The sequence below is a fragment of the Ochotona curzoniae genome, unplaced genomic scaffold (assembly GCF_017591425.1).
Source record: "Ochotona curzoniae isolate NIBS_2020 unplaced genomic scaffold, NIBS_Ocur_1.0 contig_291, whole genome shotgun sequence".
Lineage (NCBI taxonomy): Eukaryota > Metazoa > Chordata > Mammalia > Lagomorpha > Ochotonidae > Ochotona > Ochotona curzoniae.
Window position 1 is genome coordinate 15,217,803 of NW_024465649.1, and position 19,784 is coordinate 15,237,586.

The window sequence follows — 19,784 nt, forward strand, 5'->3', positions numbered from 1 at the left end:
CCTCCCCCAAACTGGCATGGCTTGTCTCACCTTGGCATCCACCTGTGGGTGCTGTAGCCTGGCTCTGTCCAGCCTGCCCCAGTTCCAGTTCCTGCTGGTGGGTCTGCTACCTAGCCTAACCCAGCCAGCCCCCAGTCCCTACTGTAATATAAACTGTCTGGGTTGAGGCTTGACCCAGCCCCTCCTGCACACTGTCCTGGGTTCTCAGATCTGCCAGTGGATGTTAATGAATTGGCCTCGCCTGGCCTGCTTCCAGGCCTAACCCACATGTATGTATAACAGCAGGTACTGTAACCAGGCCTGGGCTGGGCTGCTCCTTGCCTTGGTTGTTAGGTTCACCTGCAGAGACTGCACCCTGACAGAGTAGTTCCTTAAGCTCCTTTATCAAGTCACCTTCCAGTGGCAGATGTTGTGCACACCGGTGGGTTCTTGGCCAGGGTTAACTTTGTTTACCTCTTTTGGCCTTTCCCAACCAGCCCATACCCACTCTGGTTGTTATGATTGAGTGTTACAGCCCAGTCATACCTAGTCTATACCCAGACACAGCTGTCAGTTTTTCAGCAGTTCAGAAACCTAGCCCTGCCCATCCTACATCCACTCTGGCTCTCAAGAGCATCATAGTGTGCTGAAGTCTAGCCCAGTATGGTGTACCTCAGACCCAGTCCATACCCATGCTGAGGGAGACTGCAGCCATGTCTAACCCAGCCAGCTGCCCCAATTCTGGCTCTCGTATTCACCAGTGGGAACCCCAACTCAGTTGGAGGCATCCCCTTAGCTCCCCAATCAGGCCTGTTCCTAGTCACACATCTTGCTCATGTCAGCAGATTGCAGTTCCACCAGGTTGAGCCCACATACACCTCCCCATCTCCAACTCTCCCCAGATAATGCTCTGAAACCTGATTTTCTGACATGCTGGTTAGTGTCATGGCCCAGCCTAACATTACCCACCCCCTATTCTGACTCTGCTGGGTACTGTGATCTAGCCCTGCCAGGTTGGCCCCCAGCCCTAGCTTTAGTGTGTGTCAGTGAATGGGGCTTAGTTATGTTTGATGCTAACTCACACCCCAGCTCAGGTCTCCCACATGTTCTGGTAGTTTGGTCTGACCCTTAAAGTTCCTCCTGTTACCCATTTCAAACCTCTTGGTCTCAGTCCCCTCACTTACCTGCAAGTACAGTGGCCTTGTATATAAAAGTCCCTTAGTAGTCATTCCTCACCTGGACATGAACCTTTATGTTCCTGCTCATTCCCACCTGTGCCATCCCCCAGACTCCCTTTAAGCCTACACCCCCAAGTCCCCAAAGCGCACTGAGAGTTGGGTAGGTGAGAGATTCCTAGCCAGGCCTCATTTGGGCCTGCCTGCTGCAGTTGCTTGGTGGGCAGTCAGTGCCACTCTTGTATCCCTATGAATTGTGGAGGTCTGGACCACTGTGTCACTTACAGCTGACATTGATTAAGGTAAAATAAGTCGTCTAGGGAATGGCTAAACCTCCTCTGTGGCACCAGCTTCTCGTATGGGTGCTTGTTCTAGTCCTAGTAGCTCTATTTCTGAGCCAGCTCACTACTAGTGGCTTGGAAAATCTGTGGAGGATGGTCCAAATTGCTTGGGCCTCTGTACCCCTGAGGGAGATCTAGAGGAAACCCCTAGCTTTGAACTGGCCCACATCTGGCCCTAAGACTGTAGTGTAAAACACCAAATAGAAGATTTTTCTCTGTCCTTTTATCTCCATGATAATGCCTTCCAATAGGAAGAAATACATTCAGAGACTATATTCATGGGCTGACCACGATCCAAAGCCAAGTGAGACCCTGCATTCCAACTAAACCATCAACTCATTTACAGTACATCTTACTACATAAAAAGAAGGGGCAAGTATACCAGATGGGCAGACATCAATGTATGACACAGGAGACCTGAAGAACAAGGTAGCATGATGCTTCCAAACGAGCACAATCATTCTCCAGTATTAGATATTGAACTGAAGGGAGTCTTTAAAATGACAGAAACAGAATTCAAAATAATGCTTTGTAAAGAACTCATTGAGATGTGAGAAAATACAGATAGATTAAAGAAATGAAATTAATGACTGACATGAATGAAAATATTAATTATGGAGAAAGAACTAATTGAGAAGAACCAAATAGAAATTTCAGAGATGGAATAATTAACCAGAGATATTGGGAGGTGTTTTTTTTTTTTAAAGATTTATTTTATTTTTATTGGAAAGGTGGATATACAGAGAGGAGAGACAGAGAGGAAGATCTTCCATCCGATGATTCATTCCCCAGGCAGCCGCAATGGCTGGAACTAAGCCAATCAGAAGCCAGAAGCCTCTTCTGGGCCTGCCACGCGGGTGCAGGGTCCCAAGGCTTTGGGCCGTCCTCCACTGCTTTCCCGGGCCACAGGCAGGGAGCTGGATGGGAAGCGGGGCTGCCGGGATTAGAACCGGCGCCCTTATGGGTTTCCGGGGCGTGCAAGACGAGGACCTTAACCACTACACCATTGCACCGGATTGGGAGGTTTAACATTATAGACCAAATGGGTGAAAGAATTTCCAATCTCAAGGACAAGAAATTTGAAATAAACCAATGAGACAGAAATGAAGAAAGAAAATTTAGAAAGTAAAGAAAATCTGTGTGAAATATGGGGAACAGGAACTCTATCCATGTTTTGAACATGGGTAATAGCAACCCAAATACTTGGGCCATCTCCCAGGGCCTTCCCAGGCGCATTAGCAGGTGAGTTGGATTGCAAGGGGAGAAGCTGCACTCAAATTGACATTATGATAAGGGAAACCAGCCTTATAAGTAGCAGTTTAACATGCAGTGCCAACCTTCTTGCAGTCCCTTCTAACTTCTTCTAGTATACACTCCATTTCATCTGTTAAATTGGCTGCACTAAAAAGAAAACCTGAGGGTTTCTTGTAATTAATTAATTAATTAATTTGAAAGGCAGACCTTTTTTTAAAAAAAAAAAAAGATTTATTTTTATTGCAAACTCAGATCTAAAAAAAGGAGGAGAGACAGAGAGGAAGATCCTCTGTCCGATGATTCACTCTCCCAAGTGACCACAACAGCCAGTGCTGAGCTGATCCAAAGCTAGGAGCTAGGAACCTATTTCAGTTCTCCCACACGAATGCAGGATCTCAAGACCTTGGGCCATTCTCCACTGCTTTCCCAGGGCACAAGCAGGGAGCTGGATGGGAAGCAGGACCAGTACGAACTGTGCAAAAGCCCAGCCTGGCTGTTCCCTGATCTAGCTCACATGAGGCCCACAGGTGTTGTAGCCTGGCCTGCTTTGGTCTGCCCCCATCCCAACCCACACTTTCCAGTGGGAGTGGTTGTCCAGCAGGGGAGCCCTCCACATTCCCCCTACTGGCTTAGACCCCTCCCTCCTGGTTCTCACATGTGCTCTTTTGGCGTTGCAGCCTAGTCTAGTATGGCCCACTTCACCTTGGCATTTGCCAGTGGGTGTTGTAGCCTGGCCCGGCTCGACCTACCACCAATTCCAGCTCATGCTGGTGATGGTTATAGCCTAGCCTAGCCCAGCCCAGCAGGAATCCAATCCCAGCCGTAATGTCACTGATATGTGTTACGAACATACCTGGCCCGACCCACGCTCTGTTCTGGTGCTTGGATTCACCAGCATGTGATGTGAACTGGTTCAACCTGTTCTGCCCCTGACCTATGTCAAATGTATGCTGGTGGGTACCTTTCCCTGGCCTGGTCTGGGTTGCTCCCTATCATGGTTCTTGGGCTCACCTGCAGGGACTGTGTTCTGACAGAGGAGTTTCTCAAGCTCCTCCATCAGAGCCTTCCTATGCCAGATCTTGCGTAAACCAGTGGATCCATGAGCCAGCCCTACTTAGTCCACCTCCTGTCCTAGCAGGAACAGTAGCCTTTCCTGACTGGTCTTCATTCTGGTTCTCACTGTTGGATGTTTCAGCCCAGTCAAGGCTGGTCCATACCCAGACACTGCTCACACATGGCTCAGTAGGGGCAGATAGCCTACTCCATGCTTCGTCTACCCAGGTCCTCTAGAATGGTGCTGGAGTCTAGCCCAGTCTGGTGCACCCAGCCCCAGTCCACACTTGTGCCAAGGAAGACTGCAACCATGTCCGGACCAGAATGCAGCCCCCACTCCACACCCCGCACTCACCAGTGGGAACCCCAACCCAGCTGGGGTGTTCTGTTGGCTCCCCAACCGGGCCTGTTCCCAACTATGGATTGTGCGCATGCCAGTGGTTGCTCTGACACAGCTTGGCATAACCCCTCACCTATTTTGGCCTTTGCTTTCTTTGCTGTGTCCTGGTATCCATTGCTCATGCAGACCAGTTGGTGTAGAGCCTTAATCCTGTTCCAAGATTTCCTCATGGTGTACTCACCATGTTGGGAGAAATCTTTCTCTTTGGCCTCCCAGCAGCCAGGACTTGGTTACCATGTGGCAACGGTGCCCGTGGGTGGAGGCACCGGTGGGTCTGACCTGGCTCGGGTACTCTTCACAAGTGGGTTGGCACCACTGTGGAAGGTTGCTGTCACCTGAGCCGCCAAGGTTGAACTCCCCTTTAATGGAGTGTTTTTAGTGGTCAGTGTTTGTGAGATTTTACCAGTGTGGTAGAAAGGGAGAACATTAAGTGAATAATAAATATTAGTTTTCTGAAAACTTTATATATGCAAGTGCTGTAGTTTGGGTATAGTTTTAGTGTCCCCAAAGCCATCATTGTTGAGGTGGCTTCCTTAGTATAGTAGTAGAGCCTAGTAGGAAGTCCTTGGGTCATTGAAGGGGAATTGTTCTCGGAAGACATCAAGGTAGCTCTTTGGCATCCCTGAACTCTCATAGGAAGAGTTGTTATAGGAACAAATTTTGACTACTGAATCCCTGTCTTCTTGTTTTGAGATGTTTCTTGGATGTGCTTCCTAGCTGCTGTCGCCCTTTTGTGATACTATGCCCATTACGCCCTCACGCAAGACTGAGGTCTGCTCAGCCTTGAACTTTAAAACTCTAGAACTGTGAGCCAAATAGACACCCGCCCACCCCGTAAGGTTGTCATGCTTTAGGTATTTTGTATTTTGTTGTAGTCAGTCAACAGAATATTCACAGCAACAAATATTCTGAGTGGATCAATGAGTTATTTTCTAAAATGCTTTACAGAAACATTTTATTTCCTTTTATGAAGGATATCGGCAAAAATATTTTAAGTAATCAATGTGATAATGAGAACAATAAATGATTTGAGATCATTTTCTTTTTAAGATTCATTTCATTTATTTGAAAGGGCAGTGTTACTGAAAGGAGGAGAGCTAGATTTTCCATCTACTGGTTTGTTCCCTCGATGGGCACAACAGCCAGTCCAGAGCCAGGATCCAGGACCTTCATTTGGGTTTCCCACGTGGTTGCAGGAACCCTAGGACTTGGTTTATCTTCTACTGCTTTACCAGGCACCTTAATAGGAAGCTGGATTAGAAGTGGAGCAGCCAGGATTTGAACTAGCACCCAGAAGTACTGCTGGCACTGCAGGAGTCTTCTTAATGTGTTAGACCACCACACCAATCCATGAGATCTCATATTCTTAAAATAACTTGTTATTTGTCAGGAATAAATTAATAAAATCAATGTTGAAGTTCATTATTGTTATAACTGCTTAACTTTAATCCTGGCTAGCATTATTATTATTTTTTTCAAAGATTTATTTTTATTATTTTTTTTTATTGGAAAGGCAGATATACAGAGAGGAGAGACAGAGAGGAAGATCTTCCGTCCAATGATTCACTCCCCAAGTGAGCGCAACGGGCCGATACTATGCTGATCTGAAGCCAGGAGCCTCTTCCGGGTCTCCCACGCAGGTGCAGGGTCCCAAGGTTTTGGGCCGTCCTCGACTGCTTTCCCAGGCCACAGGCAGGGAGCTGGAAGGGAAGCAGGGCTGCCGGGGATAGAACCGGCGCCCATATGGGATCCTGGGCGTGCAAGGCGAGGACCTTAACCACTACGCCACCGTGCCAGGCCCTAGCATTATTTTTAATCATTTGGAAGTGAGATTTGGAGGTATTGAGTTAACAAATATTTTTTATGAAGAGGCCACTTAAAAGTGGATCATTTGGCTGCCAACACTGTGCAGTGCTGCAGCACCAGTGTCCTATACAGGCTTCTGTTTGAGTCCTGGGTACTTCACTTCCAGTCTCACTTCCTGCTAATGTTTCTGGGGATGTAGTGGATGATGTCTTGAGTGTTTGGGTCCTGCGTCAGTGCAGGAGACTGTGGTGAAGCTCCTGGCTACATCCCTGGATGTTGGAGAGTCTGTCTGTCTGCCTCTGTCTGCCTTTGCCTCTGCCTCTCTAACACTGTCTTGCAAATAAATGAATAGGTCTTTTCTTTTTTTAAAAGGTAACTAATTTTGAGATTTTCCATACTTTTATTTGGATATTTGGAGTTATGTTTTGAACAGTGTTGTATGTGTTTACTTAATGGATCACAATATATCACTATCACCACTAATTACCACCATTTGGTTAATCTTACTTCTGCAGTTAATACATTTTTTTTTTCAGTTACTATATTTTGTTGGATCCAATATATCACTTTATTGATAAACTGTAATTATAGACATAAGGCCACCTGAACTTTGAAATCATCATGGAAGATGATATTAGGAATTATGTGAACCCAAATGTTTGTTTGTCTAGACATTTAATTGCTAGCAAAGAAAGCAATTAAAAGTAGCTGCAGAATAAGAGGCCAACCTTTGTTAAACATGGTTTTAAGATTGTTACAGGAACTTGTGGTGATAATAGCATGGTGTCTTGGAAGATGTTAACAACTGTAGCAGAGTGTTAATTAAGAGTGATATAATCTGCAGCTCTGAATTATTAGTATCATATGTTAGTTTAGCTGGACAGGAGCAGTACCTAGTTTCAGCTATGATGAGACCTCAAATCATATTTATAATGAAAAGATTAACATTTTAGTTTTATGCCGTTCCTGAGACAATTTAAAAATCCTGAATGAAATACAATCAAAAGTAAACACCAAGGCTCTTAGCTCATTTACATATGTGCCAGATTTTCAAACTGATTGCTATTTGAACCTAATCTGTCATTGCTGGCTGTATTAGCTACAACAAACATTACATTTACATATTGATTTCTTATTTTGTTTTAGTGTAAATAATCCATAATTATAGTAAATTTGGTCTTTTGTTGACAAGAGCTCATATGACTCCCGTAAGTTTAGAATGGAAATTTAAATTACCATGTGTCATGCTTTTTAATTTAAAATCTTGAGCATCTAGAAGGATAAAAAGATCATTGTAAAGCATAAAATATCCCCAAAGTGACAGCAAAGAAAAAATATTTAATGACTTTTGGGAAAGATATTGTAAAGTATTAATAAAAATTCCAATACCACAATATAAAATTGTTACTTGCATTTTTATAATAAAAGATCATGATAATTGAACTAAACGTTTTTGCTCCAATGTTAGGTTGTAATTAAAAGATGAAGCTTCATGGAAATGTGCCTTACTGATATTTTTGCCTAAAAGATCCAGTGTGGTAAAAGAAACAACATGTGTACACAGTAGGAATGAAATGAGGCTTTCAGTCTCCCCATATTGGTGTTAACTCTGCATTTGTCTTAAATTTATCTGCAGCATTCATTTGAGAAATGTAATTTTATTTCTGACAAGTGATAGGTGTCAATGGACATATTGTTATTGATAGCAATGCCAACGAATTCATAGTTCCCATTTACACAGATTAAAAGTGTGTTTCATTTTTGAAGTTAAAAAATGCTGGGTCCTAGGATCTGGCATGCAGGTCAAGCTGCTGTTTGTAATGCCAAGTATTCTGTCTGAGAGTTTGAGTTTGAGTCTTAGCTACACTATTCTTATCCAGCTCCCTTACCTTGGGAAAGCAGTGGAGGATGGCCGATTAAGTGGGCCTTTACCACACATAGGATCCCCAGGAGGAGTTCCTGCTCCCAGCTTTTACTTAGCCCCGCTCCAGCCAATACAGCCGTTTGAGAGTGAACTAATGGCTGGAGATTTTCTTTCTCCCTTACTGTCTCTGTCTTTTTCTGCCTCATCTCCCAACTTTCAAATAAACAAATCTTTAAACAAATTACTGGGTAGACATTTTGAGTCTGTATGTGAGTGCCCAGGCTCACATCCTGGCTCTATTTCTGAAACTAGCTTCTTACTAACGCATACCCTGGGAGGTACCAGGTGATGGCTCAGGTAATTGGGTTGCTGTTACCCATGCAGGAAAGCCTGTCTGAGTGCCTGACTCCTGGCTTTTCATTGCTCCAGCTGGGCTGTTGGCTAGCATTTGGATAGTGAATTAGCAGATAGGAGCTCTTACTTCCTTGCTTGTTTGTTCTCCCTATTTTTCAAATAAAAAAGTATTTCACAAAATTGGCTCCAGGCTTGTATTGTGGCAGCTGTTTAATCTGCCCCCTGTGTTGCCAGGATCCGTGTAAGTTGCAGTTGGAGTTCCATCTGCTCCATTTTTGATTCATCTTCCTGCTAATATACCTAGGAAATCAATGAAAGGTGATCCAGATGCCTGGCTTCCTGCCGCCTAAGTGGGGGACCCAGATGCAGTTTCTGGATTCTGGCACGCAACTGATTCATTTTTTGGCTGTTGGAGCTGGAACTAGCAGTGATAGATCTCAGTTTCTTCCTCTCTATAACTCTGCCTAAGGAAAGAAGGAAGAAAGAAAGGAAGGAAAGGAGAAAGGGAAGGAGGGAGGGAGGGAGGAAAGAAGGAAAAAAGAGAGGAAGTGAAAAGTTGTAAGGATGGTTGGTGCCCAGTTACTCGAGCATTTGTGAAGTGATTTTTTAAATGGAGATGTAATTCACCTACGATAAATGTACATTTTCAAAAGTTTATTTGCTAGAGTGATAGAAGGAGTTAGAAAGTTTTTCCATTTGCTCTTTTGCTCCTCAGATGCCTGCAACAGCCCAGGCTGGGCAAGGCCAAAATCAGGAGTGCAGGAATCCATCTGGGTCTCAAATCCATGTGTTTTGGCAGGGACTCACATATTTGAGCTATCATCTACTGCTTGCCAGGATACATTAGCAGGAATCTGGCTTGGAAGTGAAGTAGCCAGCATTTGGACCAGGTATTCCAATATGCGGTATGGACATCCTAACAGTGACTTAATATGCTGTATACACTGCAACATGTGTCTGTGTTCAGTTGTTAACTGTTTCGAAGTTATGTGAGTTTTGTCCAGTGCACATGGATTTTTATCATGGATTTTAATGAGATTTAAGCACTGACGTGTAACAGTTTACAAACCTATGCTAAACTAATGAAAGCTTTTTAAAAGTTTGCACTGTTAAAACACTATAGACTGAGTGACTTAAACAAAAACATATATTTATTCATTACAGTTTCAGAGGCTGAACATTCCAAAATCAAAATATCAGCAGATTCAGTTACACTCATTTTTGTTTAAGATTTATTTGTTTTTGTTGGAAAGGCAGATCAGATTTATATTGAGAAGGAGAGATACAGAGAAAAATCTTCCATCTGCTGGTTCACTCCCAAAAGGGCTGCAACGACTAGAGCAGAGCCAATCTGAAGCCAGGAGCCAGGAGCCTCTTGTAAGTCTCCCACATTGGAAAGATTCCCAGGCATTGAGCCATCCTCTACTGCTTTTCCAGGACACAAGTAGGCAGCTGGCTGGGAAGTGAAGCAGCCAGAACACAAACTGATGCTCATATAGGATCCTGGTGCTTGCAAGTTGAGGATTTGGCCACAAGGCCGTCACTTGAGCTCCAGGTCTACTTATTTTATAGTGTCTTATGAATGGTATCCGTAGTGTCGTTCAGTGTTCTCCTAGATTGTGTTATGTATGTTTCATTTCATTATCATTGTAAGGTTTTAACTTGTGAGTATCCTTTAGGAGAATTCAATTTTCAGTAAGTAATGTACACAATTTATATGCAGCACAATTTTTTCCTCAAATTTGTATTCATATTTGTGTAAAGGGAGGATTTTGATCATTTTTATGAAGAGGAAACTGGGAATTTATGTAATAGTTAACTGCTAAAATATTGACTTTATGTAGGAAACACTCAGTAAATACTACTGAGTGAACAAATGACTTAATTGTCAGTGTTGAATAAGTAGCATGTACTGAAGCAAGGATTCAAATATGACTTTTTCACTTCCAAGTAGTTTAATCATAACTATTTCTCACCAATTTACCCTTCCCCACAGCTCTCCAGGGTTGTGGAACTCAACTAGAATAATGTTTTTCGAAAGTAGGTTGGCAGGCAGTGCTGGTTCTGTCAAACCTGTCTGAAACATTCTTGTACAAGTCTGACTGACAGGATTAAGAAACTTACCAATGCATATGGCAAGCACTAAGAGCAGTAAAACAGTGTAGATTCACATGCAAAAGGAAAGGAGGATTTCTAGATAATCATCAGGGCTTCCAGACTCTGAGCTCCTTGGCCTAGCATTTGTAGATAGACCCTGAATTCATTATGTGGTTTTGTAGTATTTATTTTTTGCTCGCCCTTCCTTCCTTCCTTCCTTCCTTCCTTCCTTCCTTCCTGCCTTCCTGCCTTCCTGCCTTCCTGCCTTCCTGCCTTCCTGCCTTCCTTCCTTTTTAATGTTATCGGAAAAGCATATTTACAGAGAGGAGAGAAAGAAAGACCTTCCAACTGCTGGTTCACTCCCCAACTGGCCACAACTGCTGGAGTTGAACCCATCTGAAGCCAGGAGTCAGGAATATCTTCCAGGTCTCCCATGTGGGTGTAGGGTCCCAAAGTTGTGGGACATCCTTTACTGTTTTTTCCAGGCCACAATTGAACTGGATAGGATAATGGAGCAGCTAGAACATGAACTGGTACCCATTTGGGATTCCAGCACTTGCAAAGCGAGGATTTCCCTCGAGCTATTGCACCAAGCCCCATAGTATTTTTCAACTTCTCTCTATCACAAACATGTCTTCACTTCTTACACTTTTTCTACATTGCCTCCTATTCCTTTCCTTATATTCTTCATTTTTCTTTTCTGTCTAAGCTGTTTGTGAAATCATCCTCTACATCAAATTATAATCCATCTTTCATGGCACTTCAGAGTCCATTCCTCTTGTCACAGTCCTCGCATCTGTTTGTTCATCTATAAAAAGATTTATTTATTTTTATTGGAAAGTCAGATTTACAAAGAGAAGGAGAGATAGAAAGAAAGGTCTTCCATCTGCTGGTTCACTCCCTAAGTGGCTGCAACAGCCAGAGCTGAGCCGATCCAAAGCCAGGATCAAGGAGCCAGGAGCTTCTTCTGGGTGTTCTATGCATGTACAGGGTCCCAAGACTTTGGGCCACCCTCGACTACTTTCCCATGCCACAATCAGGGAGCTCAACAGGGAGTGGAGCAGCTGGGACATGAAATGATGACCATATGGGATCCTGGCATATGCGAAGAGAAGATTTAGCTACTAACTGAGCCATTTCAGGGCCCATGAAGTACTTATAAAGGGCCCTGAAGCTTTAAATTTCTTATTACGTGACGTTTCTGACCCCAAATTTATCTTACATTTGTGACCATTGATCCAGCCTATTTTTAGAGTCTAACTTCCTACCCACTTTGTTAGAACCTTCAGTGTTGTATTGAGTTTTTTACTGTTTCCTGAACATGATCCATTTTTCTAATCTTACTCCTTTAAATGGCTCAGTAACATTTGCTGGTTTTTTTCCTATCCTTTCCTAACTAAAGTAGTTATTTATCTTAATTTTCTTTTTTTTCTTTTAAGATTTATTTTTATTATTTTTTTATTGGAAAGGCGGATATACAGAGAGGAGAGACAGAGAGGAAGATCTTCCGTCCGATGATTCACTCCCCAAGTGACCGCAACACCTGGTGCCATGCCGATCTGAAGCCAGGAGACTCTTCCAGGTCTCCCACGCGGGTGCAGGGTCCCAAAGCTTTGGGCCGTCCTCGACTGCTTTCCCGGGCCACAAGCAGGGAGCTGGAAGGGAAGCGGGGCTGCCGAGATAGAACCGGTGCCCATATGGGATCCCGGGCGTGCAAGGCGAGGATGTTAACCACTTGTGCCACCACGCTGGGCCCTATTTATCTTAATTTTCTTGATTCTTCTCCTACCTCCCTAATCATTCATCAGGCTCCTTTAAACCAACTCTTGATTATTTGCTTAATTTTGAATCAATGAATTGCCTTAGGATTCCATCTTGGTCTCTCTTCTCTCAGCAGTCTGTTTCTGTAGATGGTTTCTTTTGGCCAGAACATGTGAACATTGTCTAACTGTTGTTATTGTTACCTCTCTTGCTTGATCTTTGACTCTGAACTGTACATGGCATTTCTCTTTTGGCACCTGACATTCCAAATGTAACATATTCAAACTTTAACTTATCAACTTCTTCCTCTCACCTTCCTATCCTGGTTTTTCGAGTTTAGTTCTGTCTCTGTGTTTACTCAGGCTAGAGCCCTTGTTTTTCTGTCATATTCTATCAGTAAGTTACCTCTAAAGTATTTTGAACCTGACAGTTGCTCATTGGTTTTTCCTCTATCCCTCTTGTCTAAGCTACTGTCTCTTTCCCAGGACATTTTCCTCTCTCCTAACCTGCCATCTTTCCTCGTTGTAGCCAGGGCAGTCTTGTATAAATGCAAATACCAGTCAGATTGTACCATGTCCTTTTGTTAGCATTCCAGTGGCTTCCCGTTGCAATTACTGCAAGGCATTCCATGATTAGCTCCTGTTCACTTTGTTGTCACTCCAACCACAGCTTAAATTTTACTTCCATAGAAATGATTTCCCAGGCGTCCTGTTAAAAGTAATTCCTGTCACTCTTCTGTTAACCTTTCATTTTGCAATCCTGTCTTACTTTCTTTATGTCATGTAGTATTATCTAAAATTATGTATATGTTTACTTGATTATTGTTTGTATCCCTTACCAGAATAAGTATATGAAAATTGGAACTATATTTTTCTTTTTCATCATCATATCCCTTGCAACTGGAATAGTATAGTGCATATGGGTAGGACTAAATAAGTGAACTAAAAAAGGACTAAGTTTGTTATTTCCTTGTCTAAAAAGTGCCATCTTTGTCCCTTACCTAAACCTAACAAAGCAAAAATTTTATTTCTGCTTAGTGGTGAACTCTGAGTCCCTCCTTGCCCTTCCTGGTTTAACTTAAGTATATGATAGAACTGAAATTCCCCCCCGACTTTTTTTTCCTTTTCTCTCAGCTGCACTGTTAAGCATTTGCTTTCCAGCTTTCCTTTTGCTTTTTTTTTTTCCAGTTTCTCAATTTTGCCTGGTTTATTATATGTTTAGTACATTTGTGTATTTAGCTATCTCTATAACTATGAGCTTTTCATGTGTAGGAATTGTATTATTTGGGTCTGTTATGTTAGCACCCGGAATGCTTCCAGTTAGTGTTGATAAACAAATGAATCATAATCTTAACTCTCATGGTTTACCAGAAGGCAATATTGTGTGTGAGAGTCAAAGATTAGTAAATATCTTGCCTTCTGGAAATTCAAAATTTATTCATTATTCAATAAATATTTATCTGCAGTGTGTGTGGCATTATGCTTAGGTGCTAAAGATACAATGACAAAGGTCCTTGCCTCAGGGAATTCTATTTTAGTTGGGTATAATTTCCTTTATTTTGATCAATATTTTATGGTATATATTGATGCTTCCCAGGAATTTTTAATCTGTCATTAACCTGTGAACTTTGAGGCAGACAATAGGACAGGCATATGAAATGTTGCTCTCAATTTTTCAGTTTTTGAATTCTATATGTTCCTGAGTCCTAAGTGAAAGTACAATTATTTTTGAAGAAATTTTAATATAGGGAAAAAAGTTGTGTAGATTTCACTGTCTTCTGAATTTCAGCTGTAATATTTTTCTGTTTTTGTAGAGCATTCATGAGTATAAACAATTGCTTCCTACTTCTGCAGAAATCCCTTTCGTTTGGAATTGAAACAGTCTTGAGTAAACATTTAGTGGCGTATTTGGAATTTGATAATTGACGATTGGTCCTCTTGGAAGAAATATACTTGCAGATAATGACCTTAGATTTGTAGAAAATTCTCCCTTGTGTAAAGTATTTAGAATTGAACTATAAAAACACCTTGGTAGAGAAGGAGTTAACAGGTTAGCTCCCCTTGGTTGTTCTCAGCATGCTGTCTTGCCTTTAGAAGCTGAAAAGATGATAACATTGGGCCCAGACTTGCCTGTGTGCAGGTTAGGGTACTCCTGGGGTTTTTTGCAGCTAGCTGTAAAGCAAGCCAGAACTTGTTCATCTCTAAGTTCCTTGTTTTTCTTTCAACCCTTTCAGTGCCCTGCAGGAGTCATTAAATCAAAACTTCATGCTGATCATCACCCACCGAGAAGTCCAGCGGGAGTACAACCTGAACTTCTCAGGAAGCAGTACCATTCAAGAGGTGAGTTATGTCTCACAGCTAAGGAATAAAGGTAGTTCATTACAGCTAATGTTGACCCTGTTAAAGAGGGCTTATCTGTTCTGGTTGGAAACTCTCTTTATGTTTCATTATTGGGTTCTTAGTTTTAATTAACTGGAGCATCAGTGATTACTGTAGACATACCAAATGCCTTGACCTAGAAGATAGATGCTATAAATAGCTGTAGACAGTTTTTAAACTAATCATCTTAAAATCTTATTTTAAAAGAACTCATCATTCTGTGATACATTTCATGACTTTGTAGCAATTGTTAAAATATGAATTTGGGAATTGTTGACAACATTCACTTTGGAGATTGCTTACATTTTAATTGAAAAGTATCACAAATATTTTATTTATATCACGTGTTGTGTCTTTCTAAGAGGAATTTGAGGAGGCATTTCTTAAACCGTGGAATCCCAGTGTACAGCAATAGTTATAAAATCCTGTTGGAGGCTGCCGTTAAGCTCAGAATCTCTGGGAAGATTCTATTTATAGCATCATTATTGTTTTCAGTGTGGCCAACCAGGGCCACTGTTTCAAAGGAGAACCTCCCCTAAGAGAGAAGAGGTACCTTCTTGGTGTGCCTTTGGCCCCACCCACCTAAGTGCCAATAATTTATCTCCATGGGGAAATAACTGTTTGGGACTCTGACAAGGGCTGGTGTTTGAAAACACTGGCATAATGGCTATTTGTATTACTCAAATTATGAAAGCCACCGTCATTTTGTCTACTAATTTTTTTTTTAAAAAGTCGTTCTTAATTTTGGATTGTTTGATCAGTTTTCTTCTAGACCACATTGCTTGAAAGAACCACAAATCTGGTTATTTTTTAATAATTAAGTAATTTTCACTCTAATCAGAAATATGTGAGTTCTTTCAGTAACAGGCTAAATTGTTGACAATTTCCTCTTTCATCGTCAGTGATTCAAGCCAGTGAATCCCGACTTTAGAATTACTTGCAGTTTGTTGACTGGCAACTGAAACCTTAGATAATTGTTTATCTGTTAAATTGAATCACAGATTTGAATTGTGTTTCCCCCTAGAATACAATTTCATTTTTAATATGTCTAATAGATTACTCCATGCTCTAAGTTTTAAATTTTAATTTTTGGAAGAATCATTTTGTCATTAAGTTAGATATCATGTTTCTTATGGTTCTCCATAATTACTAAAGGGTCTTTATATAGTACAATCTATTCTCAGAATACTCATTTAATTGAAAAATTTGATAAATATTATTCTGTTTTTGATCTGAGGAATTTTCAGTTCCTTGAAGCGAGGAATAGAATAATGCAAGATAGCTAGATATAGAATCTTTTTTCTTTCTGATCGGAATTGCTACAGCTAAAATTTACCTTTTTAAGAAACATTGCCAGGTTTCTATAATTTGGGTGTATTTCAACTTTCCCCCACAAGAGGGCAGAAAGGACTATTAAGCTGATAACGTAAAAATGCCATTCCATGTTTTCAAATTAGCTTCTCTTATATTAACAAAAAGGAGCATAATGGCCAAGTTATTGTTTGATTTACAGATAATTGGCATATTGCAGGGAGGAGACTTAATTTCACCCTTTTAAATTAAACAGGGAGATTTAAAAAGACATAAAATATTCATTAATGTTCGGTGATTATAAAGTAGTGGCATATATTTATTTTGCCTTTATTACTGTTTCGATGGGAAAATACTGCAAATATTTCCGAAATCGAGTTGGCCATACTGACAAGTTGAAATGTTTAAGCAGCGTTAATGCAATCTGCTCACACCTTATATCCTATGCAGAAAGATTCAAAATGACTGCATCAATTATTAAAAGAAATATTTAAAATTCTGTAAATGTGCCATTGTATGCCACAGTTGGCTGAAACTGTTCTCTGTGGCCTGCATTTTAGGGTACCAAATCTATTTTAGGCCTCAGGGACTTAAACAGTACATCCTTTTTCATATCACTTTCTAAGTATGTTTAAAGAATATTCCAGAAATAGTTTTTGCAAAGACAGATATTCCTGTGTCTTTCTTAGCAAGAGTTGGTATCTTTCTTTCTTTTCTTTTCTTTTTTTTTTTTGACGTTAATTTATAGTCATGTTTTAAAATGCTAGTTGTCTAGGGGAAAAATTGCAGTTTTCCCTCGTTTGTTTTGTTATGTGAGTAGACAGCTACACGTATGTTCTTTTATTCTGTATAACTTCAGAAAAAAAATTTTAGTGACTTCTCTAGGCCTAGTTCTGTAACTTTCTCCCTCAACTCATAGAACACCTGCGGAGGGGCGGGGTGATTCCGGGAGACGGTGCGCTAGTGACCCACCGTGTGTGAGTTCTTACGTGTATGAGTTATTTCCTGTTGTCTCATTGGAAGTGAGTCTGATTGTACAAGATAAAAATGTCATGTTGGAATACTATTGTATTTTTATTGTCTAAATGCTAGTATTTTTGCTGTTTGTGTGGAATCTTAGTGATGCCTTGTGTGCTAAATTGTAAATTAATCCCTATCATCAGTTTCTGAAGTATTCAGTATTAATACATTCATAAATGAATTCTGACCAATACGGAATAAAGAAAAGAAAGACATTTTTAACAACAAATTTTCCTGATAATTTTTTCATAATAATTTCCCATTTATGTGATTTAAATGGAAGCTTTTTTTTTTTAATTTTTGAAGGCCTTACATATTTAAGAAGAAAAAACATGTATAATAATTTCCCCAAAGAGGGACATTGTCTAATTAATGAAGTAGAGTTGAAAGAGGCACTGTGATTTTTAATTTTTAATTAGGTAAAAATACATTTTTTAAAAATTATGAACTCAGAACATAGAGCTAAAATGCAGCTTGAATTTCAAATAAACTCTTCACTACCACATGGTCGTGCAGGTTAGTGGTGCTCAATAATTTGTGTGTTTGCTCTTTCTGGCCCTGCAGTCTTGCTTCCCAGTGCGTGACTTGCGTTCTTTGGGTGCTCTCGCTTTAATTTAGCTAGTTATCCAGAGGTTTTAATTTTCATTTTGTTTTTGTTTTAAGCTCTTTACAAATCCTACTACTCATAACCTCCCCCACCCCCATGAGGAGAAAACAGTGATCCTAGAAAAGGTCAGAATGGAGAGAGTTGCCAGCAATCCTAAGAAAAGTCATCTCTTGTTAGAACACACAGCTCATAACAGTTACCAACTAATACGATGTTAAGTTTGTAACTGTCTTTTCTGCCTTCTTTTGAGTGCCAAGTTGATTGCTTTTCATACTTTATACATTTCCTTGAAGATTTAAACAAGCTTACCATTTTTAAATGAATTTTCCACAGTGAGAATCTATGTTTTTAAGTTGATGGTTGTGCAGATTCAAGTAATTTTGTCTAACATCCTCAGAGCTCTGTTGTATATAGATGCGCTTGACATGGGTTATGTTAAGAGGGAATAAGATTCGATTTGCCTTCTGCCTGTCCTAAATCCAGGTGTGGGAAAGAATGTACAGTCCCTGAAATCAAGCCAACTTTTCTTGGAAACTGATTCTTTGTTGACTGTCTCACTATCCCAGAAGCTTCTGTTAGGCAAACTAGCCACTTTTCTTTGTAGATGTAGTCCACACTTGATGTTAGCCAAGAGGCCCAGCAGCGATGTAGATGTAGCCCAAAGGTAAAGAATTTACACAGGACCCAGAATTCGAATGATAAGTACTTTTAAGTACTTTTATTGCTGAATCATAGATTATCTTATTTTATAATTATGCTTACCTATTATAGCAGGAAACTTTATGCATAGCTATTGAAATTATTTAAATGTTTTCCCAAGTTTCATTTTACTTCCAAAAATCCTTATTGTTAATTTAGTTCTCAATGGGAAAAAAGGGGGGGGGGTGGAATTTGAAAGCCTATAATGAGATATATTGCAGGGCATGGTAAAATATTTCATTGGTAGTATTGTATTATATACATTAATAATTAAATGGTAAATAATAGAGTTTAGATTAGTATTGAGAAGTGAGTTACATATATAAATTGTAGCAGTCTAAAACCTCATAGGTATAAGGAATTGTGAAATTATGTGGTTAACCTTGCTGAAAATTTGAACCTCAGTATGTTGTGACTACTTTTCTACTTGCTACTTTTTCAATTTGCTTGATGTATATTTTGGGCTATTTCCTCTACTGCTGTTAGTCAGTAACAGTAATTAAATATGTAGTCTTCACAGATTGTACTAATGAGCAATCTTCTAATAGTGGGTTGACTATAATGTCTTAAATTACATGGCTTTCTGTAAATGTTTTAAGTATTGGGTGTTTTTATAGTTTAATGTTTGTTTATTTTCCGGAGTGGGGGGAGTACTGGCACAGAACTGAAGCTTGGGGAGCTGAAAATATGCATATGCAAAAGAGTAAATTAAGTTGTGTACTTATTTAATTAAAAGTTTAAGTCGTCTTTTTTTTAGTGCAAAATAAATGGCATAGAGTAGCCCAATTAGGGTGAACAATTTTAATTAGTTTGTAGTTGTTTTTTTTTTATTTCAAAATCACAAGATATGCCCTAGAAAGAATGAAAGAGGTGTAATGTCTTAAACATCTGGAAGTGAATTCAAGTCTTCATCCAGTTTTCTGAAAGGGAAATTATTGAGATTCCTTTAAATGTGTGTATGTGTTATGAGTTTCAAGATGCATTTGAAAACAGATCTATTCATAACATGCTGCATCAAATGAACAAACCAGTAATTATCATTTTACAAGTATTGAGACGGTTGGTGATTCATAATAAATTGGCCCTTTATAAAATAATTTTATGTATTATTTGCAATGCAACTTTTTAGAATGGCAGGACTTTTTAATTTTTCTTCCTCTGAGAGTATTTTAGAATAATTTGTGTTGGGAATATTTTTCACCAGCATCTCAAGAAGATAAAAACAATGAAATTTTGTTAAGAATTAAAGATACTGTGATAGCCCTTTGTTACTTAGATTCTAATATCTTAGCCAGGCACATTTCATAATCTGATTTGTGTGTTGGTAGTTTTGAAATGCCTAGGTTAAGGGAAATTATGTTCAGTTATCAGAAACTAATAAACATAAGACATTTTTTATATGCAAGAAAAGGCAGAGAGTAAATAATTGCACTGGTGACCAATACTGTAATAATCCTGTTTTACAATATGCACTTGACAGGTTGTAATAGTGCTAATTGAAGAGACTAATTCACACTTGCTTCATTCCATTCAAAGGCAAAATCAGCAGCTTGTTTTGCTTTTGACCAGATGGTCCTCATGAACACCTACTGTGCACTTTAAGTGCTTTACTAGAATTACAAAGGCTGGGGGCTGTGTTCGACTCCAAATGATTTGAGAAGAGATGGGTGGGGGGGTTACCTCTG

General features: G+C 40.1%; 1 protein-coding gene across 1 annotated transcript in view; it reads left to right on the forward strand.

The window, feature by feature from the left end:
* Positions 1-19,784, forward strand: part of FAF1 (Fas associated factor 1) — a 387,496-nt gene that overhangs the window by 133,039 nt on the left and 234,673 nt on the right. Inside the window, exon 7 of the mRNA XM_040978567.1 lies at positions 14,318-14,423. Coding sequence (XP_040834501.1) covers positions 14,318-14,423 — 106 coding nt within the window. The remainder of the gene's footprint in view (positions 1-14,317; positions 14,424-19,784) is intronic.